Source organism: Sphaerodactylus townsendi, linkage group LG01 (genome assembly GCF_021028975.2).
Source record: "Sphaerodactylus townsendi isolate TG3544 linkage group LG01, MPM_Stown_v2.3, whole genome shotgun sequence".
In the NCBI taxonomy this organism is placed as follows: Eukaryota; Metazoa; Chordata; class Lepidosauria; order Squamata; family Sphaerodactylidae; genus Sphaerodactylus; species Sphaerodactylus townsendi.
In genome coordinates, this window is record NC_059425.1 from 174,466,278 (window position 1) to 174,492,930 (window position 26,653).

Consider the following 26,653-nt stretch of genomic DNA (forward strand, 5'->3'; position numbering starts at 1 on the left):
ACAGAAAGGACTCCGAGTGCCACCTCTGGCACCCGTGCCATAGGTTCGCCATCACTGGGCTATACCATGCCACCTTTCTTGCCGGACTCTCTGATACTCTGGAATGAACAGGGAAGAAGCTCCATGAAGGACTTTCATTTTCTTGTGGTCCCAACAGCTGTCACTTCTGCTCGGGGAGCAAGCTCCTCCCTTCATAAAGGGCCTGACCCCACTTTAATCGGTCCTCATTATTTATGAGAGAGGCACAATTAGTGAGAGACTGCGCCTTCTCTCAGATGACTTCTGAGCCCTCATTAAATTTAAACCATAATTTATTGCTGTGTTAATACACTTGCTGGTTCAGGTTCCATGACAGGTTACGGCCTCTTTTCTTTTGTAAACAGATCACCTGATCTATCATTGCCAGAATGCAGATGGGGAAATTGGCACTGATTGATTCCAGACGTGACAACCCCAGATGTGAGGAAGATGTTTCTGATCAGATCAAACCACTGTCACACTGTAATAAATATAATTCAGTCTTTTAAAACAAAGCTGAGAAGCAGAACCCCTTTTTAATATCATTGGGGGGGGGAGTTAATTCTGACGTAGATCTCAATCTTTTTTTTTCCTTTTGGAAATCACACATAAGCATCTTTGCAATAAAGATGTTACATCTATTGCCCAGAGCAAGCCAACTCAGCTAAAGAGCTGTCAGCAGAAGATGTGAGAAATGGTGACATTTTTCAGGATCAAATGTGTTGAGAATAACGTATTGTTGAAGGCTTTCACAGCCGGATTCAACTGGTTCTGGTGGGTTTTCCGGGCTGTGTGGCTGAGGTCTGGTGGATCTTGTTCCTAATGTTTCGCCTGCATCTGTGGCTGGCATCTTCAGAGGTGTATCACAGAGAAAAGTCTGTTTTACACTCTGAAGATGCCAGCCACAGATGCAGGCGAAACGTTAGGAACAAGATCCACCAGACCATGGCCACACAGCCCGGAAAACCCACCAGAACCATGTCGAGAATACATTTCTGGAAATACTGTATTTAATTCAGTGAACTCCAAAGCTCTTCCTTCCTTCCTTCCTTCCTTCCTTCCTTCCTTCCTTCCTTCCTTCCTTCCTTCCTTCCTTCCTTCCTTCCTTCCTTCCTTCCTTCCTTCCTTCCTTCCTTCCTTCCTTCCTTCCTTCCTTCCTTCCTTCCTTCCTTCCTTCCTTCCTTCCTTCCTTTGTATTGTGGTATGGATTCACTGCCAGTGGATATAGTTTTGGCTGCAAGTGTTCTTTGCATTTGTATAGGTCTGCACAATGAAGACTGACAGCTTTACACCCATGCACCTTAAGTTTGCATCCAGTTTTATATCCATGCTGCTTGAGTTCAAAGATAAGATCTGTAACTACGCATAAGTTGCTATGTACTGGGCTGGATCCAGATTAAATTTTCCACTAGGAGAAGGTGCTTCCACAGAACAGAACTTCTGAAGGGCATTTGATGAAAAGATATACTTATTAGCAGAGATGCGGAAGTAACATCGGCTCATTCCGCACACGCAAAATAATGCACTTTGAAGCTGCTTTCACAACTGTTTTTGCCATTCCGCACAGCTTCAAAGAGCCCTGAAAGCAGCTTGAAAGTGCATTATTCTGCGTGTGCGGAATGAGCCATCCAGTGGGAAAGAAGAGAGTCAGAGATACCTTGAGTTGTTTTATATAAAAGTTTACTAATTTGAAAGGAGTAGGATTACATGGAATAAAACAAATGCTGTACTGCTCTGTAACATATTTACAGTGCCAACTGTACACTTAAGACTACATCCTGCTCTTCCTTCCTGCTTCTGTCTGTCCATGTGGTCTTCTCCACTGAAACAAAGAAAACAAGTTAACTTTATACCTTCTGATTTACGTGCTCACTAATATGTAAGCAATGTCTATCTGACTGACCAATAGGTAATCGATAGGTCAACTCATTACAATATCACCTCAGCATCCTGTTTACATACAAATACAGTGGAACTTTGGTTTTTGTTGATAATCAGTCCGAAAAGAATTGATGAAAACCGAAACCGATGAAAACCGAGGCAAACTTTTCCTTAGGAATCAATGTAAATCCAATTAATCTGTTCTAGGCACTCCAAAAAACATACCAAAAACACATTTTTTGGTGAATAAACATAGGGTTTAATGCAGAAAACAGTAACAAACAATAACACTAGGATCAGCTTCAGAGCCAGTGGACCAATGTCACACCAGAAAACTGTCCAAAGAGGTCTGTTTCTGATGCCTCTTTAAGATTTGTCTGAAATGGGGCAAGACATTGTCATTAAACAAGTTGCAGACACGGCCTGCAACAGCTTTGTCCGGGTGATTTTTCTCCACAACCCCCTGCACCTTACTGCAAATTGATGAAAACTGAGACAAATTTTTCACTGAAAAAATCAATGAAAACCGAAGCTGATGAAAACCGAAGGCAATGAAAACCGAGGTTCCACTGTACATACTTCTTCATATCCCCCCCTCTGCAACAACAAACCAATATTGTTTATTAGCCAAAGGCCTTATATGCATATGATAGCTTTGAGACTTCAAGGCTTTGCAGGGCTTGATAGACAGAACTGTTCCGTCACGATTATGGTTGAAAACAGCAATGGTATATTATTATTATTATTATTATTATTATTATTATTATTATTATTATTATTAATTATATTTATAAACCGCCCTCCCCTGAAGGGCTCAGGATATGACTGGTTGGCCTCCTTTTCCCCCAGCTATCTTCTCCTTTCCCTTTTCTCACAGTGTATGGTGTGAATTCTGCAGCCTTCTGCTGCAGCCCATTGATCCCCAGAATGCTACCCTGAGGGATAGGGACCCTCAGGAAAGGCCTGAGGGGCAAATTTGGGCATCTGCAGCTGGAAGAGGGAATTGCCAGAAATGATCCCGCCCTTTTGTTAGTGAAAAAATTCAGCCAGGACACAACACATTGTCAGCAGGAGCCTGTCAGTCTCCCAACAACTAAATTCAGACACGCATGGGAATGATTTGTTTTGGTTTCACCACCCTCTTCCAGACCACATATCACAGTGATGGCAAACCTTTTTGAGACCAAGTGCCCAAACTGCAACCCAAAACCCACTTATTTATTGCAAATTGCCAACACGGCAATTTAACCTGAATACTGAGGTCTTAGTTTAGGAAAAGCGATTGGCTCCGAGGTGCGCGTTACTCAGAAGTAAGCTTGGTGAAGCAACTGTGCAACACTTCGAATTGATGAATCATGACCCTAGGAGGGTTTACTCAGAAGCAAGCCCCATTGCCAACAACCGAGTTTACTCCCAGGTAAAGGATCGTGCCCAGGCCAGCCTAGATGTGTGTGTGTGGGGGTATGATTTTCTGCCCCCTACACATGATGAACTCTGGGTGCACATGCCCACAGAGAGGGCTCTGAGTGCTACCTCTGGCACCCGTGCCATAGGTTCACCACCACTGACATATCATGTAGGAAGCTCAAGCAAGATGTGCTTCTTATGTACCTGCTGGTGGTAGCTGTCCCTCTCTAGTGTTATGAAAGTTATTCAGCGCAATTTTTTCAGGGATGATGTGACCACTTGATCCACACAAAAGGCATGGCAATTTTTCCATGGGCTTTGGCGAGATCACCCACGATTTGGGATCACCAGAATGGGCAAAATGCTTGTAGCGTGCCATGCTTCCAACAATGCTTTCAACTGACTTAGTACATCCTTTGCTTGTGAAAGCTCCGGTCTTGTTAGCTCTTTTGAGTGGGAGTACCAAACAAAGGGCCTGTCCCACTTCTTCCCTAACCGTTTCAAAACCATTAGGAATGGCCTCTCTCTCTCACCCTGCTTTTGGCGTAGGGCGGCAAATGGTGATATGATGGCATAGCATCAGAGTAAGCTCATGAAACTGTCTGTTACTATAGTAACAATATCCAGCTTGCCATCAAGGCCCTTTTTGTAGATATCAAAGGCATTCCGAAGAATAAGGTAGTTGGATCCTTGTAAGTTGTGGGTGCCGCTTGGCCTGGCGGAATGCTCTGCCAAGTGAGATCCAGGCCCAGCAAGACTTAGTACAGTTTTTCAGGGCTTGATGGACGAACTGTTCCGTCACGATTATGGTTGAAAACAGCAACAATATCTGGCTGGTTGGCCTCCTTTTCATAGAATCATAGAGTTAGAAGAGACCACAAGGGCCATCAAGTTCAACCCCCTGCAATCCAGGAACACACAATCAAAGCACTTCCGACATATGCTGATCCAGCCTTTGTTTAAAAACCTCCAAAGAAGGAGACTCCTTTCCCCCCATCTATCTTCTCCCTTCCCTTTTCCCACAATGTATGGTGTGAATGTTGATTTTTATGAGGGAATTTTGTAAAAAAAAAAAAGTGTTGTTGACCCCCTTAATGGAAGTTAATGGTGCCAGGAAATTAGACAAGAATGTTTCATCGATCTAATTGTTATTAATTGAAGTTGTAAATTGCCCACAGCCTGTACTGGGGAAGGTAGGAAGGAAGGAAGGAAGGAAGGAAGGAAGGAAGGAAGGAAGGAAGGAAGGAAGGAAGGAAGGAAGGAAGGAAGGAAGGAAGGAAGGAAGGAAGGAAGGAAGGAAGGAAGGAAGGAAGGAAGGAACTGTTGTTTTTAGGATAGTGTGGGACAAGTCACAACAATCTGCTTTTCACCATGGAGCTATTCGAGAGTCATATAGTATCATAAAAATTTTAATGCAATGCCCACTAGAAGTACCCAGAAGTAGTTTCAGTAGTATACTTACCTGGTAATTGGGATCTAGGACAGTTAGGCTGTTGTTGATGTTTTCAATTATCTTGTTCTAAAACTATGCTGAAAAGACCCTTGTAAGTTTTGATTTTGTTCTTGTGTGTGCTAGGAATTGTTTTCCCAATTTCTCTCAATGGCATCATTCACATACTATAATAAACAGACATCGCATTGCATCAGTAGCTTTCTCCAAGGACCCACTGATACACTTATTCAAATATTGCTGGGATCTAAGAACATTGTTTTGTGTTCCAAGAACAAGAGGGAAATAATAGTGGGAAGAGGGAAATAACAGTGTTCTCCTACAATGGACTTAGATCCAGTGGAGATTTCCATACACAAAAGAAGATTTCCATCCACCTGTTGCTGCAGTCCCAAATGCCCCTGAAATGCTGTCCCGGGGGGTAAAGCAACCCACATGAACAGAAGGGTCTGCAGCAGAAGGGGAGGACATTGGCACAGATATTCTTCTGTTGGATTGAAGCCATTGTATTCCATTTGAATAGACTGATCTTCTGCTTCTCAAAGTAAGATCAGCAGGAACTCAGTTGGATACATCACTTATTCTAATAAAACTTGGGGGAGGGTTGGCCCCTTGTTTCGTTGACCTCAGTCCCTTCATGACTATGTATAACTGACCTCAGAAATAACATTCCAAAGGGATCGTTTACCTTGAGGATAACTAGATTTGCTATTTTACTACTGGTTATTGACAGTGAGAGAGTCAGCATGATGTAGTAGTTAAGTGGACTCAGTCTGGAGAATTAGGTTTGATTTCCCACTCCTCCACATGAAGCCAGCTGGGTGACCTTGGGCCAGTCATAAACTCTCATCCTAACCTACCTCACAGTTTGTGAGGATAAAATGGAGAAGCGGTGGACAATGTAAGTCTCTTTGGGTCCCCACAGGCAAAAAAGGCCAGGCATCAATGAAGTAAATAACATAGGTAAATATGGAAAAATCATATGTAATTAATAGAAACAAGAATAAGAATGATTACACACACACACACCAAACACCAGTGTATTCTCATAGCTGGAAATTGTGATTACTTCTATACTCTGTTTCACAAAATGATGATAGTAGGACTGTAAATTCCTCCTCCACAGAACAAAGCAGGCTGGACCTTCTTTGTTGTAGAATGCTCCTTCTGAGTCCTAGTACCTACCTAGCCCTGCCCTGCCCACGTTTGAAAGTAAAAGTGCATTTTGGCATAAATCCTCTTGTATCAAAGTACCAGGTTCAATAATGTACAAAATAATGATTTTGACAAAGACATCGTGTAAAAGTGAATAATAATTCTCATATCCATTTGGGACTCTATTCTAATGCTGAAGCATACAATTTTCTCAACTGCTGCATCTCAACTGACCTAATGGTCATCTTTCTGTGGAACAAAATATAGTGTCCATTTCTGGATCCTGCCCTGCTTTGGCAACACCACACTGCGTCTTGGCTGTACTGGAGCTCACCTCATATTAATAGCTGTAGACAGTTTGCAGAGAGACATAAGAGGTTTGCTGCTGTTTCTTGTTAGTATTAGAGCATGGCGAGAATAGGACAAGACTCTTAACCTGAAGGGAAGATTGTGCTGGTCATTTCATTCTCCCCAGGAATAATCAACTGTAGGAAAGAGAAGAAACCCTTATATAACCCTACTGTCCACCTCAGCCTCTCTCTGGGATTGGTGTTCCATCATAACAGATGTTTAAAAAAGAGGCTATCATCGTGGCCGGGGCTTTGACTAAAATACTCCCAGTGGTGTTGTGCATGTTTATTGGCTCATCGGCTCAAATGAGCAAAGGGAACTAAACTTGATGTCTGCAGGGGCTTATTTGGCACAAATATCTCCGCAGAGAGCAGGGCAGGGGGAGTGTTTGAGCCCTCACGGATGAATGAAGCTGGAGGAGGAGGAGACCGTCCTTTCTGTACAGCGAACCCGGAATCTCCTAAGTTTTGAGGGAGCCCTTTCCAGACAGGTTCTGTGCAGGCTTTCTCCGGGTGCACCCCACCTTTCCAGACATGGAGGAAGGAAGGATTATATTACTCTGTGTGTGTGTGTGTGTGTGTGTGTGTGTGTGTGTGTGTGTGTGTGTGTGTGTGTGTGTGTGTGTGTGTGTGTGTGTGTGTGTGTGTGTGTGTGTGTGTGTGTGTGTGTGTGTGTTAGAGAGAAAAGGGGAGAGAGCTATTCCTGTCAAAGAGGAATTTTTGGAAATCATGCCTGTCGGGGGAAAGAGAGGGTTAAGGAAAACTGCCTAGCTGTGAGACGCTCAGACATAAACGAAAAATCCTTCCCTATCCAAGTCCTGTAGCATACCCTGGTGAAGATCTTACTGCACTCGAGCTAGCTGGTAATTTCGCGGGAGAGAGGGAGGAACTCAAGGCAAAGATGATCAAAGGTGAGGGGACAGATCGTGGCTGGGGCAGGGGATACTCAGTGCAGGGGCTCGCGGAGAATGCAAGCTGTCTGCCTTCTGCCTCTTTCTGGCTATCCCGGGGACTCTCCGCCCCGATCCGCCTTCCCTAGGGGTCCTCCGATGACGCAAACTCCTGCCCCCGCCTGGCTCTGGCGTGTCCCCCCCTCCTCCCTTAAATAGCGTGGAGCTGCGGCCAGGAGGCAGCTGGTGGCGAAGCAGCTCCAGCCCTCGCCAGCCAACCCAGCGCCTCCTGCCCGGCCATGGCGTCTTGCCTGGCGCTGCTCAGCCTCCTCGGAGCCGCTGCTCTGGCAGGTGAGTGAGGGGCGGCGGCGGGGGGGGGGGGAGATCAGCACCTCGGACAGCGGGGAAGATCAGCACCTCGGACAGCAGGGCAGATCAGCACCTCGGACAGCGGCACGGCCGCGCAAAGGGCAAGCGGGAGATCAGGGGAAACCCCCCCCCCGCCCCCCATGCAGCGTCTGCACCAGATCTTTACCGCAGGGAATACCTCTCCCCAGTAAGTCTATGGCTCTCTCTCAGGGATCTGGCAAGGTTGCTCCATTCATCCGTCTCCATTCTCAGTCATTCCCTCCCCCACGGTTTGTTTTTATTCACATACGGAGCGATATACTCACTTCTCCCGAAAGAATCGGGGGTTCTCTCCAATGTCCAGAGGGAGCGCCAACATTCATCAGCTTCTCCTCCTCAATGGGAACGGCAGGCGATGTTCTCAATGTCCAATCAGGGGAATCAGCCCAATCAGTGTGTTCCTTGCGCTGCTGAGAAGTTCTCGTGTGTTCAGCCGTCTGCTTGTCATCTGGGTTGGGATCTCTTTATGGCAATGGTGTGACTCAAAGCAGCGTAAGGAAAGGTGTGGTTTGTACAGTGTGTGTGTGCGTACGAGCGTTTTGTTGCACATTGCCATGTATGCATGGGGAGAAGTGATGGCATGACATGCTGAGAATCTGTGTACAGTAACTGATTTGGCATGCACAAAATAGTTGATTTGGAAAACACACCCACATGTTGATCAAAACTATATCAAGGAAAAGTGCTCTTCTCTTAAATCGAGCATCTGATAATGGTGAAGATAAGTTTATGCATTTACATCCGGACATGGGTAACAACAGGTGATGTGGCAATCAGCATTTTCGCACCTTTGTTAATTATCTTACAGTGTCTGGCCAATTTGATCAGCAAGGGCCGTTAAATAGATTATTAATTACAGCCCAACGAGGACACGCCAGATGTTCAAAATGATGTCTTTAAATTAATTATGTTGTATCTCATTAAAATAAATATCCTTGGAATGAGGTTTACCAGTCTCTAAAAAGAAACTGTCTCATCTGGGAAAACTGTACCCTTTGCGGATGCTTTGCCATGTTTTCCCCCCAGCCCTGTGGCAACTGTATTGAGGATACGCCCTTACCCTTTGAATGCAATTGAAGCAATTGATCACAAGTCATGGATTACAAGCTGCTTAGGTTTCAAGCAGAGCAAAATTGAATACAGAGTGAGGGCCGGGGAGGGATCCAATTTATTCTTGAGTGGATCATTTCTGTTCAAGGCAAGATGGATAATTCTTTGTGTGAAAGTCTCTGCAATGCTGCCTGTGAGGAATGGGCACTTCACCAGAGATTCAAAGAGATGTGAACTCTACAGAATGGGTGGTCATAAAGTATCAAGGTAAAGGGTATTTCCATGGAAGCAAATGGAAAACAACACCTCTTTGATAGATAGAACCAGTGTAGCGTGGTGTTAAGGGTGTCTGCCCATTCATCTGTGAAACTCGCTGGGTAACTTTGGGGCATATTCTCTCTCTCTCTCTCTCTCTCTCCCCCCCCCCCCCATCCTCTGTGAGCTCCAAAATACCTCACAGGATTATCATGGGGATAAAATGGGGGAGGGGAGCATTGCATATCTGAGTACATCACTCCTAACTCAGTTGCAAAAAGGCAGAACATAAAATGCAATCAACATTCTTCTTAGACAATAATGTTGTCCATACAGTTATTTATTATTATTATTATTTTATTAAATTTCTATACCGCCCTTCCCCGAAGGGCTCAGGGCGGTGTCCATCATTCAAATAACAGTTAAAAACCATTTCACCCCAATCCCAGTTAAAACCATATACAAATTATAAAATTCAAAGTCCCGATGGCGATTAAAATTATTTCCCCTTCCCCCTTCCTGCCCCCCCCCCCACAGGAGGCCAGATTTTTCCACAGAAGTGAGATGTTATCCCGGCTGGCCAAATGCCTGGCGGAACAGGTCCATTTTACAGGCCCTGCGGAAACTCTGTATGTCCCGCAGGGCCCTGATCTCACTTGGGAGCCTGTTCCACCAGGTAGGGCCACAGCTGTAAAAGCCCTGGCCCTTGTAGAGGCCAGCCGGATCACTTTGCATGAGCTTCCTAGCTGATGCTGAGTGGGGAGACCATCACCTCAGGTCCTATGCCAGTCACTTGTCTATCTCCCTAAAGAAAACAACCTTGCTTCTGAAAACACATGCCAAACTAGATCTCCTTTGCTGGGAAGGAGGAAAAAGAACAGGGAGATTGAACTTGACGAAGGGCTAAGGAGGTGCGGAAGCATTAGCACAGTCATAGAATCATAAGGTGCAATGCTACACAACACTTCTTCCGTTTTATAGAATCTGCCACCACAGCTCTCCACCCACTCAGTTAGCAGAACTGTTGCAGCAATATCAGTGCCAGAGCCTCTACAGGCAATTTGGAGGGAATTGTGTGCTGAAGGGTTCTGCTGAGATTCTCTAGGTCAGTGGTTTTCAAACTATTGATCTGGTTCTGAAATGCAGCCAATATGCTGGTTATGCTGCATAAACACTAAGCTTGAAAAATAAAACATTGTTAAATTTATTTGCTTCATTTATACCCTACTTTTTCCCCAAATGGGAACTCAAAGTGGCTTACATTGCTCTCTCTTCTTTCTTCCATTTACCCTCACAACAACCTTGCAAAGGTAGGTTAGACTGAGAGTGTGTGACTAACCCAAAGTCATCCGGCAAGTTTCCATGGCAAAGTGAGGTTTCAAATCTGGACTAGCCCTAGACTAAAACTCTAAATACTACACCTCACTGGCCCTCTTATACATTTGTTTCATGCCAACTGATCTGGGATTATTGTATTTCATGCAAACAACCCCCTATCAGTTGTTTTGCAAGAGGCCCCCACAGTACATTCAGTTTATAAGTTAGCCCACACTTCAAAAAGTTTGAGAACTGCTGCTCTAGACTGAGGGATCTATGTCCTATGGCTTCCGTGCTGGGCATGGGACAGAGACTGTTCTTGTCGCCGTCACAGATACACTCCGTATGCAGCTTGACTGAGGTGGATCGGCACTGCTGGTATTGCTAGATCTCACCGCAGCGTTTGATGTGGTTGACCACGACCTTTTGGCCCACCGCCTGGCTGCCTCTGGGGTGTGGGGCATTGTCCTTCAGTGGATTGTCTCGTTCCTCCGGGGCCGGAGTCAGCAAGTGTGGTGCGGGGATCAAGCCTCCTGGAAGTGCCCGCTTCATTGCGGTGTGCCCCAGGGGGCGTTATTATCCCTGCTGTTATTTAACATCTATGTACGACCCCTTGCTCAGCTGGTACGGAGTTTGGGGCTGATTTGTCATCAGTATGCTGATGACATGCAGTTCATTCTGTTGATGGAGGGGGGAGCGGTCACCGCCCCTGCTGCTCTACAGCATTGTTTGGAGGCGGTTGGTGGTTGGTTGCAGCAGAGCAGGTTAAAACTGAATCCATAAAAGACGGAGATCCTCTGGCTTGGCCGTGAGGGGGGTGGCGGGACTTTCCAGCTGCCAGTGTGGGAGGGGGTCACATTGGCGCCGACCCCCTCCGTTCGCAGCCTGGGGGTCCACCTGGATTTGTCACTTTCAATGGAGACCCAGGTGGCCCATATAACCTGAGTTGCATTCTTCCATCTTCGTTAGGCCCGGCGGCTGGTTCCCTTCCTCTCCCAAGCAGACCTAGCCACTGTGATCCATGCAACAGTCACCTCCAGGTTAGACTATTGTAACTCGCTCTACGCGGGGCTTCCCTTGTGTTTGATTTGGAGATTAAAACTGATCCAACATGCAGCGGCATATTTGCTCACAGGCAACGCCATCCGAGATCATATTCAGCCTGTGTTGTGCCAGCTGCATTGGCTCCCAGATGAGTTACGAATCATCTTTAAGGTGTTGGGGTTGACCTTCAAGGCCTTACGTGGCCTGGGACCCTCGTATCTTCGAGACTGTATTACCCCATATGTCCCTGCACAGCCTCTCCGCTCGGTGGAGGCCAATTTACTGGGGGTCCCTGACCCCTCAATGATGAGACTGGCCTCCACTCCTGCCAGGGCCTTTACGGCTCTGGCTCCGGCCTGGTAGAACACTCTTCCTCCAGCTGTCCGGGCTCTGCGGGATCTTGATGAGTTCCGCAGGGCCTGTAAGATGGAGTTGTTCCGCCAGGCCTTTGGAGAGACCAGCTGCTGAATGAAGTGCCCCCTTTTTGCCCCTTTTACATCTGGGTCCCCTCTATTTTAATGGGACCCGCCGTTCATCCCTCCTGGGGAGGATTTTAAATATGGGTTTTGTTGGACGCCTCTTACTGTTTTAACCGCTGTTTTAAAAGGTTTTTAGTAATTGTATTTAAAATTGATGGAGCCAGTGCAATCTGTAATTTTATTCATACATAGTGAATCTGTGCTCCCTTGTTTGATTGTACTGGAATTCTATGTTGTACACCACCCAGAGCCCCTTGGGGATAGGGCGGTATAGAAATTCAAATAATAAATAGATGGATGGATGGATGGATGGATGGATGGATGGATGGATGGATGGATGGATGGATGGATGGATGGATGGATGGATGGATGGATGGATGGATGGATGGATGGATGGATGGATGGATGGATGGATGGATGGATGGATGGATGGATGGATGGATGGATGGATTAGATGGATGGATGGATTAGATGGATTAGATGGATTAGATGGATGGATGGATGGATGGATGGATGGATGGATGGATGGATGGATGGATGGATGGATGGATGGATGGATGGATGGATGGATGGATGGATGGATGGATGGATGGATGGATGATAGATGGATAGATGGATAGATGATAGATGGATAGATGGATGGATGGATAGATAGATAGATAGATAGATAGATAGATAGATAGATAGATAGATAGATAGATAGATAGATAGATAGATAGATAGATAGATAGATAGATAGATAGATAGATAGATAGATAGATAGATAGATAGATAGATAGATAGATAGATAGATAGATAGATAGATAGATAGATAGATAGATAGATAGATAGGTGGGGTGCTAAAATACACCAAAGGAAACTGAACAGGTAGTATTGCTGCCTGACCCATGAAGTGTATATAGACAGATTCTGTGTTTATGAGACAATGTGATATTGAAGAGGGATCAGAAAATATGCTTTATTGATCTGTACTTGCATCGAGAGGCATGAGAGTCTTTTTTCAGTCCTGAGGAAGTGTGATCCATAATTAATTGAGCATGAAATGAGCAGATCATCCAGAGAACTTGTCTTTATTCCAATTTGCCAAGAATATTCCCATTCATGGTTATCACAATGGTTATTAGATAAAGGACTACTAATGATCAGTAACATTGTATTACAGAGCCTAAGCTGTCATTGTGTAAACAACATAGAGTAGAGGTAATTCTCTGTATAGTATAATAAAAATTTGGAGGATTTTATATTTGGAGATCCCTTTGCTACACTATAGCCTAGTTACAGTTTTGTTTGGGCTGCTAGAATAACCACTATGAGAAATTATTGGCAGACTGTCAAGAGATAGTCACCCTTGAGAGCCAGCATGGTATAGTGGTTAAGAGCAGGTGCACTCTAATCTGGGGAACAGGGTTTGATTCCCTGCTCTGCCAATTGAGCTGTGGAGGCTTGTCTGGTGAACCAGATTAGTTTGTACACTCCAGCACATGCCAGCTGGGTGACCTTGGACTAGTCACAGTTCTTCAGAGCTCTCTCAGCCCCACCCACCTCATAGGGTGTTTGTTGTGGGGGGGAGGAGAGGAAAAGGAGATTGTAAGCCCCTTTGAGTCTCCTTACAGGAGAGAAAGGGGGGATATAAATCCAAACTCTTCTTCTTCTTCTTGTATAAATCAGTCTGACAGTTTAAACATCAGCCTTTGATCAGGTCATGTGAACATAAAAAAAGCCATGCTGGATCAGACCAAGACCCATGAAGTCCAACAGTCCAACCAGGTGCCTCTAGAAAGCTCCCAAACACTCAACACGTGTACCTGGAGCAAAATTCTGCTTCCTGGGGTGTCATCTAAGTGTAGAGAGTAACACAGAAAGGGCCAGATAGGAGGGGGAAAGTCTTGCTCATCTTTGAAAATCATCTTTTAAATCATGTTCTTGGCTGGCCTATGCTGGTTAGGAGGTCAATGGTCCAGTTTCCTATGACCACCTGACTGAGAAGAGAGTAACAATGTGTGACCCTTTATACCACAGGTGTCAAACTCGCGCCCCTCCAGATGTTATGGACTACAGTTCCCATCATCCCCTGCCAGCATGATGGTCCATAGCATCTGGAGGGCTGCAAGTTTGACACCTGTGCCTTTATACCATCAGGAACAGCAATGGATCTGAAACCATCTTGTAGCATCACTTACCTGATGCTTTCACTTATGCCAATTTACCTGTCTTAAGTGTACTTTAGGGAATTAGACTTTGTTCTTTTAATGCACCTACTTGCTTTGTCTTGTATTTAAGACATAGTGTTTAAATACTATCGTGCTTTTAATAAAGCCTGTTGCTTTTTATTGGTGTATTCAACTGCGTATGTAAGAGTCCAAAGAGCCTAACCTCGGCTGAACTATCAGAAGGGGATTTATTCTGTGGTTTCAGATCTGAGACAGGGGAATTAAATCACCCTGGTATGTTGGAAAAACACAGATTTTTTTTTTTACACAGGCAGAGACGTTAATGGGGTTAAAGGGCTTCTTCAAGTTGTTTTACTGAGAGGGCAAAGAGAGGCAAACACTTTCCAGTAATCCAAGCGCAAATAACGTGCAGATTTATGCCAAAGCCCTAAAAGCATCCTGTATATTAATTCCTTATTGTGAGTTGCATAAAGGACTCGCAACCAATCAGTTTTCAGATTGCAGAAACATTTTGGGTTGTCTATGCAGAGTCAGTGGATGGGGAAATCCTACATCGAAAAGAAATGCACTATTAATGTTCTATCATCTCTGTGGATGGCGTGAAACTAGATTCTCCGTTGCAAGCATTATTTCACCCATCATTAAACATTCTTCTCGCTGAAATAGTGCTTAATGGGAGGAGAGTGTTGCTGTTGCTTTAAGATCATTTTTCTTGACCCTTTTAAAAAAATCTCATCTTCTATTTGTGGGAGATTTGAATTGTCTGGTTATTTGTTTACGGCTGAAATTTTGCAGGTCAAATATTGAACACAGAGCTGAAGCAGCGTTGCTTTCGGCATTCATTTTAAAAACCTGGCGTTGGCAAGTGTCAGATTGATGGTCCAGCTCGCCTTTTCCCTTTCCTCCAGCAACAACAAACAGTAGCTATTGTAGAGGGCACATTTGTGGAATGATCCACTCATTTGGCTTCTGGCAACCAGAGGTTTAGAAACAGCCAGAGAATGAGGTTTTGATGCAATGGTAATTTCTGTATTGCTTGTAACTTTGAACTAGGCTAATTAATCAAGACACAGCCAGGAGAGCAACGTGAAATTCCCCTCCTAGAATGCAGGTGTTCCCCTTTAGTGAACACCTCTTCAGAGGAAAAGATTTAGGCTCCTTCCATATCTTAATATTTACAGCCCTGTAAAATCTTAATATTTACAGGACCTTTACAGCCTTGGCCCCTGCCTGGTGGAACACTCTTCCTCCAGCTGTTCGGGCCCTGCGGGATCTTGGTGATTTCCGCAGGGCCTGCAAGACGGAGTTGTTCCGCTGGGCTTTTGGAGTGTCCAGCCGCTGAAAGTGCCCCCCCTCTTCCATTTTTATGGAATTAGGGTCCATTACCATCTGTTGGACCCACCCTTTCTTTTCTCCTCTCGGGAGGGTTTAAGAGGGATATTGTGGGCATTGTTATGTTATGTATTAATTGCTGCATTTTTATTTTGTATTATTTAGAGATTAACTTATATTTGATTTTATGTTTATCTGTATTTGACTGTCATATTGTTCACCGCCCAGAGCCCTTCGGGTGTTGGGCGGTATATAAGTTGAAATAAATAAAATAAAATAAAATAAATATCTGGTGATATTTAATCTTGTAGTTCAACAATGCACTGAAAATTTTGCTTTGTATACTAACCTGGTGGGTAGTGGGTTATTGTCCCTTCTAATACTAATGTCCATAGTCTAATATTGGGGCAGTCATATGGGGCCAATTGCCACCAACAAAGCATTGGGTTCTGGGTGGAGTCCCCAGGAATATGGAAAATAATATTGATGCATTTCTTCTTTTTAACAACGGAAATGAAATGAAAATCTCCCCTTAACCTGAGAAGCATTGTATAAGCTCTCTAGATCTAAAAAAATGCACCCTGCTGAAGGGGTCTTGAGAATCAGCAAAGGTGTTTGTGGCTCATTCCGCACATGCAGAATAATGCACTTTCAAACTGCTTTCAGTGCTTTTTGAGGCTGTACGGAATGGCAAAATCCACTTGCAAACAGTTGTGAAAGTGGTTTGAAAATGCATTATTTTGCGTGTGCGGAAGGGGCCTGTGTAAAATTGAAGGGAAGTGGGGAAATTGGCCTACTCCGGTCCTTGTGAAGTCGCAGTATTCTGTAAGGGGAGATTTCGATTGAAAGTAATTTTTCAGTTATTGATTCCCCTCAGCAATTCCTCCCAGACCCCCACCTCGCCATGCATTAGTAAATGAACATTGCAGTTCTATGGAGTTACTCCATCCTAAGCATTTTGAATTAAATATACTTAGACTGGAGTAATCCTGTATAGGATAGCACTATAAGACATTCTTGGTTAGATATTCTTTGTTAGACTATGAGGTTGCTTTCCTCTGTGTTTTGACACACACACACACACACACACACACACACACACACACACACACACACACACACGGAGCCTTTTTTTTCTAAGCTAAACTTCCATTTAAATGAATATTTTTGAAGTGGGAATTCCTATTCTGTTTCATGTTATCTAAAATTGAGTACCAAGAACACTCAGAATTGTATTTGTCAGAAATGCATGCAAAGCAATATAAGGTTATGAGATTATACTTATTTTTGGATTCACTGGCTTTATTTTCAAGTTTCCCACCCAATATTTTTGAGACTGCTTTTTTCCAAATTTTATGTCAAGAAGTAGGGAGAATGTGGGGAAGATAAATAAGAGGAATTGAGAGAACAAAGGCAGGGAGCAAACTCGTGGGTCTAAGAGCTCTTGCACTCAATATAGATCATGGGGTCTGGGAGAGAGTCCACATTTTGGCAGTGTTTCTCTCAAAAAGTTTAGAAAGATCAGTGGGGATGATGAATTTAGGAAACAGCTTTAAACAAAGTCACCCCATTAAATCCCAGAAGCCTTATGTTGCTTGCTCTGACTTGCAGTGACTCTCTAAGGTCTCAATATTCCTGCCTAATCCTGCTGAGATCCTTTAACTGGAGATATCAGAGACTGAAAATGGTGGAACCTAACTTATGCAAAGCCGTTGCTGTGCCACTTAATATTTCAAACCAGCGTTGCTTTCTGAAGTTCTGTACCGATTAAGATGCCATAATTTTCTTTTTTGATACGTGGAATCTTTTAGATGTGTACAGTCTTCTGACAAAACATCCCTGCACAGTTTTGTTCTCTTAGCAGGAAATCACTACATTCGTTCTTTGCATGTTTCCATGGCAATTAATTCCTCCTAGTAATTTTGCATTAAAAGGAATTATTTTGTTTGTAAAATAAGTTAGTATTAATAGGTGTCTCCTAGTTCAAAGTTCCTCAGTCTCCACAAATGAAGGGATTTTTAAGGAGATAGGAAACAGCTTCTCTCCCCCCCCCATCCCTTGACACAAAAAAAAATGTGATTCTGGTTTGTGATATACTTGGCTTTCTCGCCAGCTTACTCGCCAGCTTACTTGGCTTACTCGCCAGTTCCATACATTGGACAATTGCTGTTGTATATGATTAACAGTGTACTCATTTAGAAGAAGAAGAAGAGTTTGGATTTATATGCCCCCTTTCTCTCCTGTAGGAGACTCAAAGGGGCTTACAATCTCCTTCCCCTTCCCCCCCTCACAACAAACACCCTGTGAGATAGGTGGGGCTCAGAGAGCTCCGAGAAGCTGTGACTAGCCCAAGGTCACCCAGCTGGTGTGTGTGGGAGTGCACAGGCTAATCTGAATTCCCCAGATAAGCCTCCACAGCTCAGGCGGCAGAGCTGGGAATCAAACCCGGTTCCTCCATATTAGATACACGAACTCTTAACCTCCTACGCCACAATGTCACTCTAAGTAGATCTACTCAGAATTCTTTTCCGGTCTTTTCAATGGAGCTGACTCCCAAGAATGTGCTCTGAGGATTGTATTGTAAACATACTAAGCATGCAGTTCCGTTTGCCTTGAAAACTGATGCAGATCGATCCTCAGCTCACAAAGTTAATATACATGTAAGCATCAAAGTTGAACCATTCCTATCTCTAGCCCAGTTCATTAATTCAATCTGGCAGTGATTCTCCAGTGCGAGTTTTTCCCCCACAGGCCTGCTGGGGAGGATTCTTTCAAGATTCTTGTAACTGAAATTGGGACTGTGTGAGGCATAAGCTCCACCACTGAGTTAAAAGTCTCTCCTGGGCTCTCCTACTGCAATTAGTCTGACATATCAAGTAGACAGTAATCACAAGAAATATTCTTGCAATATTCTGCTGTGCATATTCTGAGTTTGAATGTGTTCTGGAGCAGATCTTTTGAACATACTGTACTTTTTTCCACCAAAGGAACTCAGGAGATGGGTGAATCAACCTGCTACATCTGCCTGGATCTTCTTCATGGTGGACTGCTCTGTCAGGGTCCTAGTGCCTTCCTGCCCCCCTCCCAATTTTCATGCAGCATCTCACAATCTTATTAGAAGAAGAAGAAGAAGAAGAAGAAGAAGAGGAGGAGGAGGAGGAGGAGGAGGAGGAGGAGGAGGAGGAGTTTGGATTTATATCCCCCCTTTCTCTCCTGCAGGAGACTCAAAGGGGCTTACAATCTCCTTGCCCTTCCCCCTCACAACAAACACCCTGTGAGGTAGGTGGGGCTGAGAGAGCTCCGAGAAGCTGTGACTAGCCCAAGGTCACCCAGCTGGCGTGTGTGGGAGTGCACAAGCTAAACTGAATTCCCCAGATAAGCCTCCACAGCTCAGGCGGCAGAGCGGGGAATCAAACCCGGTTCCTCCAGATTAGATACACGAGCTCTTAACCTCCTACGCCACTGCTGCTCTATTAAAGCACAGCCTTCATCAAAATCATTATTCCCTGCGCTATTAACTACAGTACTGTGAAGAAAGAGCATTTCTAGTGCCCTGGATGGCTAAACAGGACTTACCTTTCTCTATAATTGCATCCACTTTTTTGGTTCCCATTCAGTGGGCTCTGTGCTGCCACAGGAACCAAAATGGCGGGCGCAACTGTAGAGAAAGGTAAGTCTTGCTAATAGCCGTCTGTTAGACCCTGCACAAGAATCTGCATGCCTTGAAGTGCGGAGACACGCTGCTGCAACTTCCACCACAGCACGCACGATCGCGCTTGGTTCTTTTAGCGGAAAACGGATAGATCTTCCCGCTGACCCCATTGTAGTATTTGTAGAAGATGTATAGCCCATTTTTAAGTACATCCAGTGGTGGGATTCAGCAGGTTCGCACCACTTCGGCAGAGCCGGTTGTTAAAATGGTGCTTGTAAACAAACAGTTGTTAAATTATTTAAATCCCACCAACAGAACCGGTTGTTAAATTATTTGAATCTCACCACTGAGTACATCCTACTAAGTCCATTGGCTTCCAAGGAGAAAGATGTAACTCTGCTTAAGATGGAACAATGTGCTGAAGAAGATCCAATGCTCGGCTTCTGTACTTTTCAGGAGATTCAAAAGATTCAGAAAACATCATCCAGGAAAGAAAGTCGACATTGTATGGCAGTGATGGCGAACCTATGGCACAGGTGCCACAGGTGGCACTCAGAGCCCTCTCTGTGGGCACGCGCAAACAGAGTGCCCTCCCCCCCACATCTAGGCTGGCCTGGTCCGCTGGGCTCAATTATTAGCATTAAACCTAAGACCAAGTTTTGGGGAAGCAGTGTAGGTAACCCTGTTAAACGCTGTTAAACCCCACTGATTTTCATGCAAAGAACAAAAGCACAATCCTTTACCTGGGAGTAAGCTCAGTTGCTGGCAATGGGGCTTGCTTCTGAGTAAACCCTCCTAGGGTCGTGATTCACCCATTGGAAGAGATGCACGGTTGCTTCAAAGCAAAGCCACCGACTACCACCAAGCTTACTCCTGAGTAACGCACCCCTCGGAGCCAACTGTTTTTTCTAAACTAAAACCTCAGTATTCAGGTTAAATTGCTGTGTTGGCACTTTGCAATAAATAAGTGGGTTTTGGGTTGCAATTTGGGCACTTGGTCTTGAAAAGGTTCGCCATCACTGTTGTATGGCAATGCTACACTTTCTACACCTCCCAGTGCAGAGTTCATGCGAGGGGAAAGGTGTGCCCAGAGGGAGCTGTGCTCCGGGAATTACAGTGCGCAAGCAGATGTCCCTGTGTGGTTCTTTGCCAGATGGCCGATGGCAGCTTTTGATGCTTAAATTTATGGTGCAGAGAATCTGCTTTTAGCTTCCTCACATCTGTGGTCTCTTGAGTGCATCAAAGAGTTCTCTGTTACTATATAGAACATGTTGCACGTTATTCAGTTTCCCTTCTGCTTCAGCCAATCATGAATGAAGCATAGAAGAGGCTAGTTGAGTTAGGGCCGTAAAGAGACCATCTAGGTTTGTGTCCTGTTTCCAAGAGCGACCAGACAGATGCTTCCTAAAGCAAACAGAGCCACAGCTCTCCTCTACACTACTGTTAGTCAGAGGCTCAGAATCTCAAGGTTCATCTGCTGTGGCCAATTCAGATTGAAATCTCCTTCCCCATAAAATTAACTTATCCGCTTTACTAAGCAAGTGGCCATTACCATGCCTCATAGGCTATTTTCCATCATATAAGTGTGACCTCATTTTTTCCACTCTCCATTTGAGAACACAATCTTGTAGTTCCATGTTAGACCCATCTAACCAGTTGTCTGTGTCTATTTTTTAATCAGCCAGCCGGTCAGTGCCACATGTACTTTTCCATAGTTGCACTTAACCATAGGAGCAGCAGTGGCGTAGGAGGTTAAGAGCTCGTGTATCTAATCTGGAGGAACCGGGTTTGATTCCCAGCTCTGCCGCCTGAGCTGTGGAGGCTTATCTGGGGAATTCAGATTAGCCTGTACACTCCCACACACGCCAGCTGGGTGACCTTGGGCTAGTCACAGTTCTTCAGAGCTCTCTCAGCCCCACCTACCTCACAGGGTGTTTGTTGTGAGGGGGGAAGGGCAAGGAGATTGTAAGCCCCTCTGAGTCTCCTACAGGAGAGAAAGGGGGGATATAAATCCAAACTCTTCTTCTTCTTCTTCTTAAGCACTTGTGATTATTTATTTATAACCCATTTTTCTCCCCAACTACGACTCAAAGCAGCTTAGAACAGTGGTGGCAAACCTATGGCACGGGTGCCAGAGGTGGCACTCAGAGCCCTCTCTGTGGGCACGCGCAAACAGAGTGCCCCCACATACACACATCTAGGCTGGGCTCGATTATTAGCATTAAACCTAAGACCTAGTTTTGGGAAAGCAGTGTAGGTAACCCTGTTAAGTGCTGTTAAACCCCACTGATTTTCATGCGAAGAACTAAAGCATGATTCTTTTCCAGAGAGTAAGCACGATTCTTTACCAGAGAGTAAGCTCAGTTGCTGGCAATGGGGTCATGATTCACCCGTCAGAAGAGTTGCACGGTTGCCTCAAAGCAAAACTACCGACTACCACCAAGCTTACTCCTGAGTAATGTACGCCTTGGAGCCAACCATTTTTTCTAAACTAAAACCTAAGTATTGAGGTTGAATTGCTGTGTTGGCACTTTGCGATAAATAAGTGGGTTTTGGGTTGCAATTTGGGTACTCGGTCTCGAAAAGGTTCGCCATCACTGTCTTAGAATGTTGGCTTCCCTCCTCCGTTTCTCCACAACAACAACAACCCTGTGAAGTAGGCCAGGCTCCGAGTTTGTGACAGTAGCAAGGTTACCCAACAATCTTCCATGGTCAATATGGAGATCCAATCCCTGTTCTCCTAGGATCCTAATCCGACACTATCCACAAAGCCACACCAAATTCTCAAGAGAAAAAAAGAATACCTTTCAGCTTGAGGTGGAGAATGCCCCCACTCAGCTAGGCCTGGCAACTTCATGTTTTTTTTATTTAGGTAGCCTCAATGTATTTTTATTACTGCAAACGTGATGGAGTTTCAAGGGGACATCGGCAGCCTAGAGTCAAGAGGCTGGAGGGGAACAACGTAGAGTACGCAACATTTTTGCTGATGTGTTCAGGTTTTGGAGCTGGCCGTTAGCCCAGTGGGACCATACAAGTCTTTACGTATGCACTCTACACTGTTATTTGATATTCTTATTTAAGGCAAGCAGGAATCGAATGAGAGACAGCTGCATCCTAACACTAGCATCACATGGTAATGGTTGATAGATATATTTGGGTAAAAGTAATTTGTCGGAAATAGCTGCAGCAACGATTTAGTGGTACATAAGCCTTAAGAGGACTGTTCCAATGTTTTATTCAGTGAGCTTCCACTCAGCTTTGATATTATTGTTACCTCCTTTATTAAGCCCTGAATATTATATATCTTTGTCACACCGATATTTCTTAAGTAAAGGTTCGGCTGCCAGTGGCTTTTGAAAAGATTGGATGTGCGTTGGAATTGAAACAGGCCTTATGGAACAGGACAGTCGATACAATCTTCATTTTCAATCTGGGGGTGGTTAGGAATTGGATTCTGGCCCCAGTACTTGATCTTGGAGGAACTGCTCGAAATGACAGCATCTAATATTGTTCACTGTGTTGAAAGGGTTTTTTTCCGGCTCACTGCAAATGAGCCCAGTGTCAGATGGATTGCTATTATCCACGCACTCCCTTTTTTCATTATTAAAAACAGCTTCAGCAAAAAAAAACAGTTTGCTTACAGTGGTGGCACAAACAGCATTTGCTCTTCTGGCTTTGAACCAGGGACGTTGTCAGATCAGTCAACCACACTCATGGAAGTGAGCAGCAAATGGGAATAAGGTGGGAAGGCGGTGGCACAGCAGGGGTGTACTACCCTAGGGACGTGGGGATATCCATGTCCCTGGGCAGCATGCCTTTCGGTCATGTGGGGGGGCGCTTGACACTGGCCCACATGACCACACGGCGTGCACCCCAGCTGCATGCTACGAAGCCCTGCCCCCAGGAACCAGCCTGCAGGGGGGCGGGGGGCGGGACTCGGAGGAGGGTACCTATGGCGCCTGCCAGGGCTGCCGAGCCCCATCCCCCGCCACCTCCACACAGGCTGGCTTTCAAAAGCTCTCAAAAGCTGGCTTTCCTGCATGGAGGCCAGGGGGCATGACTCAGGGGTGTGGCCCTGCATCCCCTGCGCTCGAGGGCGTGGCCTCGCCCCCCCACCTCCATGCAGGAAAGCCTGCTTTTGAAATCTTTCAAAAGCCCGGTCTCCCGCATGTAGGCTGCGGCGTGGCTCGAGGGCGTGGCCCTGCCCCCCCCCCCCGAGGCCCCCCTCCATGCAGGCCAGCTTTTGAAAGCCAGCCTGCAGGGGGTGGGGGGCCCACCCTGAGTTACACCCCTGAGTGCAGGGGGAGTGGGGGGCACCTGGAGAAGGAATTGTCTCCAGGCGCCATTACCCCCGCCCCATAGGCCTCTGTGGCACAGAATCAGGGAAGAGGAGCCAGAGCTGCTGTGCGACAGGAGGGCAGAGAAAGTGTCATTCCCAGAGCCACCCCCATGACTTATTCTTCAGGTTTTTTTTTAAATTAGTGCTGTAAGTCACAGATGATATAAATACTCAGAAACCTGATCATCATACTTCCCTCTCCTTTTGTGAGTGTTTGAATCCAGGACACTTAATTTTTTAATAAAGGTTTATATCAATCAATAGCCAGTCGCAGGACAAATAATATTTTTTTATTGGTGATGAAGGATCATTAATATTAAAATTATTCAGGCTTACTAGAACAACAACAAAAAAAGACAAAACTATTTTTATTGGACCAGACCACTTGCAAGGGGAAAAGGGAACCAGCTACCTAAGTCTAAATAATAAAGGGCTTAGAGGTGGTGATATACCCATACTGGCCGCAGATTCAATGAACTGCAAATACATAAAATAACATATGAGAGAGTGTATGAGTTTGAGGTGCTGTTCATGTTTCTATGTTTTGCCTTCTTTCATAGCTCGAGTTAAAAACAGGCAAGACTGAGGCCTACTGATTGGAGGCTCTGGAAGTGGTTGATTGTTACTTTTTTACCTCACAACCTTTTCCTGAGGAGCTCAGGAGGATATAGAATTGTGGCCCCCAACATGACACCTGTGGGTGCCATGGTGCCCACTGATGCTTTGTCTGGTGTCCACTTGCTTCTTTCCCAAAGCAAAGTGACAACTTCGGCTTTTCTGTACCTCACTGTAGCAGGGAGTGGTTCAGAGGAATTTAGGAGGCACTACCTTTGTGTTTGCAGAGAGCACCCATTCAGAAATAAGAGGACCCACAACTTAGAAGTTCCCAGTGTATTGTAATTGCTCTCCATGGATGGCAGCCATTTTGTGACTGGCCTTATTCCCTTGTCAGCCATTTCGTAGGGCACCCACAGCTCCCTTTCTCAAAATTCTGAAAGTGTCCATAGCAGCCATTCTCAACCATCTCTGCCTTGGAGACTTTGAATCAGGTGGCAAGGTAGCATAGAAATATTTAACATACATACGTGCAGTGGTAGGATTCAAATAATTTAATAACGGGTTCCAAAAGGACTCAGTGGTGGGATTACAACCATTCTCTGAACTAGACAAAAAATTAGCTACTGGTTCTACCGAATAGGTGCGAATAGGCTGAATCCCACCACTGCATATGTATGTATGTGTGTAAAGTGCCATCAAGTTGCAGCCAACTCCCTCTAGGGCCGTGGGGGTGAACCTTTGGCACTCCAAATGTTATTGGCCATGCTGGCAGGGGCTGATGGGAATTGTAGTCCATAACATCTGGAGTGCCAAAGGTTCGCCACCACTGCTCTAGGGCTTTCAAGACAAGAGACTAATGAAAGTGGTTTGCCATTGTCTGGCTCTGTATAACAACCATGGACTTCCTTGGTAGTTTCCCATCAAAGTATTAACCAGGGCCAAGCCTGCTTAGCTTCAGGGATCTCATGAGATTGGGCTAGCTTGAACCATCCATCCATCTATGCTTAAACCAGCCCAAGACTGATGATAGGGGGATTTGCAGTCTGTTAGACATGTAGGTATGAATGCTGGCAGGTTGGCCACCTTCCTGAGTAAATTAGGCCACTCGCCTAATTGATTTGTGGGTATTACATGAATACTGAATAAAACGATCCCGGAACTGCATGCTGGATGCCTGCTAACTCTCCAGTGCTTTCTTGTCCAGTGTTCTCTTATTGGTTCTGTTGGGTTTTCCGGGCTGTGTGGCCGTGGTCTGGTGGATTTTGTTCCTAACGTTAACCCCACCCGCAATACAATGCACTCAACCACACCTTTGCATAGCAAATTCCACCCAAACACTTAATGACTGGTTCCTCACCCTGGGGCATGGACAATATACCCCACTAAACTTTCCCTTCTCACTTAGACACAGTGTGAAACAGACTTTTCTCTGTGATACACCTCTGAAGATGCCAGCCACAGATGCAGGCGAAACGTTAGGAACAAAATCCACCAGACCGTGGCCACACAGCCCGGAAAACCCACCAGAACCAGTTGAATCCGGCCGTGAAAGCCTTCGACAATACATTGTTCTCTTATTGTTTATTTATGTATTCATTTATGTATTTATGTATTTATCTGTTTATTAATCAATCAATCAATCAATTATTGAGTTTTATATACCGCCCTACCCCCGGAGGGCTCTGGGTGGTGCACAACATAACTTCACAACAAAACACCACCAGAACAGATGGAGCAAACAACAAATACAGAATATAATAAACAACACAGGCTCCATTAACTATAAAAAACTAAAAAACCCATTAAAATACAGCGGTCAATACAATAAAGCAGCGTCCAGCGATAAAACCAAAGGTGAGATCCAGCAGGTTCTCACAGGTTCCCGAGAGTAGGTGACTAATTATTTGTGTGTGCCGAGAGGGGGTTACTAATTGGCGATTTTGCCACGTGATTTTTGCCTTAGTTACGCCCCTTCTCTCAGCAGTAGCATGCAGAACTTGAAGCAGCCTAGCAGGAGGTGCACCGGCGTGCGTGGCAGCCTGCCCCTGCGTGCATTCATTTCCCGCCCAAGGACCGACACAGCGGCTGCGTCCTTGCCACAGCCCCGCCCAGGAATGCCCCGCCCATGGAATGCCCGACCACGCCCCCGTCGTGCCCTGCCCAGCCCCATTGGCGCTACGCCACAGTTTGAATCCCACCACCTGGGACCCTGTTACTAAAATGTTTGGATCCCACCACTGGATAAAACCCTTACTGAAACACTCACTTTCCTCTTATTTAGGGAAACTGAAGGAAAGATGAAAGGTGAAGCAGATAATAACAGAACCCAGAATTAGAGCGGCGGGGTGGGGTGGGGGCATACATGCACACTGCAAACTGGAGAGGCATGGGGCACTTTCTCCCTACACCTTGCAAAACATGTTTTCAGTGCTGGCAGGCAAGAAACATATGGAACCATCTGAATTTTGGAGCAAGGATTGTAACCCACAAGTGGAAGGAGCCAGGAGAAGCAGTCTGTTGCTCCCAAAGTCTTGGGAGCCTCAGTATAAAGACTGGAGTGCTTTTTAACTGTAGTAAAGTGGCTTGAATGATCAGTCTCTTTCTCACAAACACCTCAATATCTGTGGAGAGATGTGTTCTTCTGCCATTCTTAAAATAGTATGTCAATTTCCACTTAGAAGACCACATGCTGATTGCCAGCATTGTGCAGTGATTAAGAGCGGGTGGATTCTAATCTGGAGAACTGGGTTTGATTCCCCACACTTCCACCTGAGTGGCAGAGGCTTATCTGGTGTACCAGATGCATTTCCACACTGGGTGACCTTGGGCTAGTCACAGTTCTTTGGAACTCTCTCAACCCCACCTACCTCACAAGGTGTCCATTGTGGGGAGAGGAA

General features: G+C 45.3%; 1 protein-coding gene across 1 annotated transcript in view; it reads left to right on the forward strand.

Moving 5' to 3' along the window:
* Positions 1-7,364: 7,364 nt before the first annotated feature.
* Positions 7,365-26,653, forward strand: part of CHGB (chromogranin B) — a 28,931-nt gene continuing 9,642 nt past the window's right edge. Inside the window, exon 1 of the mRNA XM_048500193.1 lies at positions 7,365-7,502. Within this exon, the coding sequence (XP_048356150.1) occupies positions 7,451-7,502 (52 nt within the window). The 5' untranslated portion in view covers positions 7,365-7,450. The remainder of the gene's footprint in view (positions 7,503-26,653) is intronic.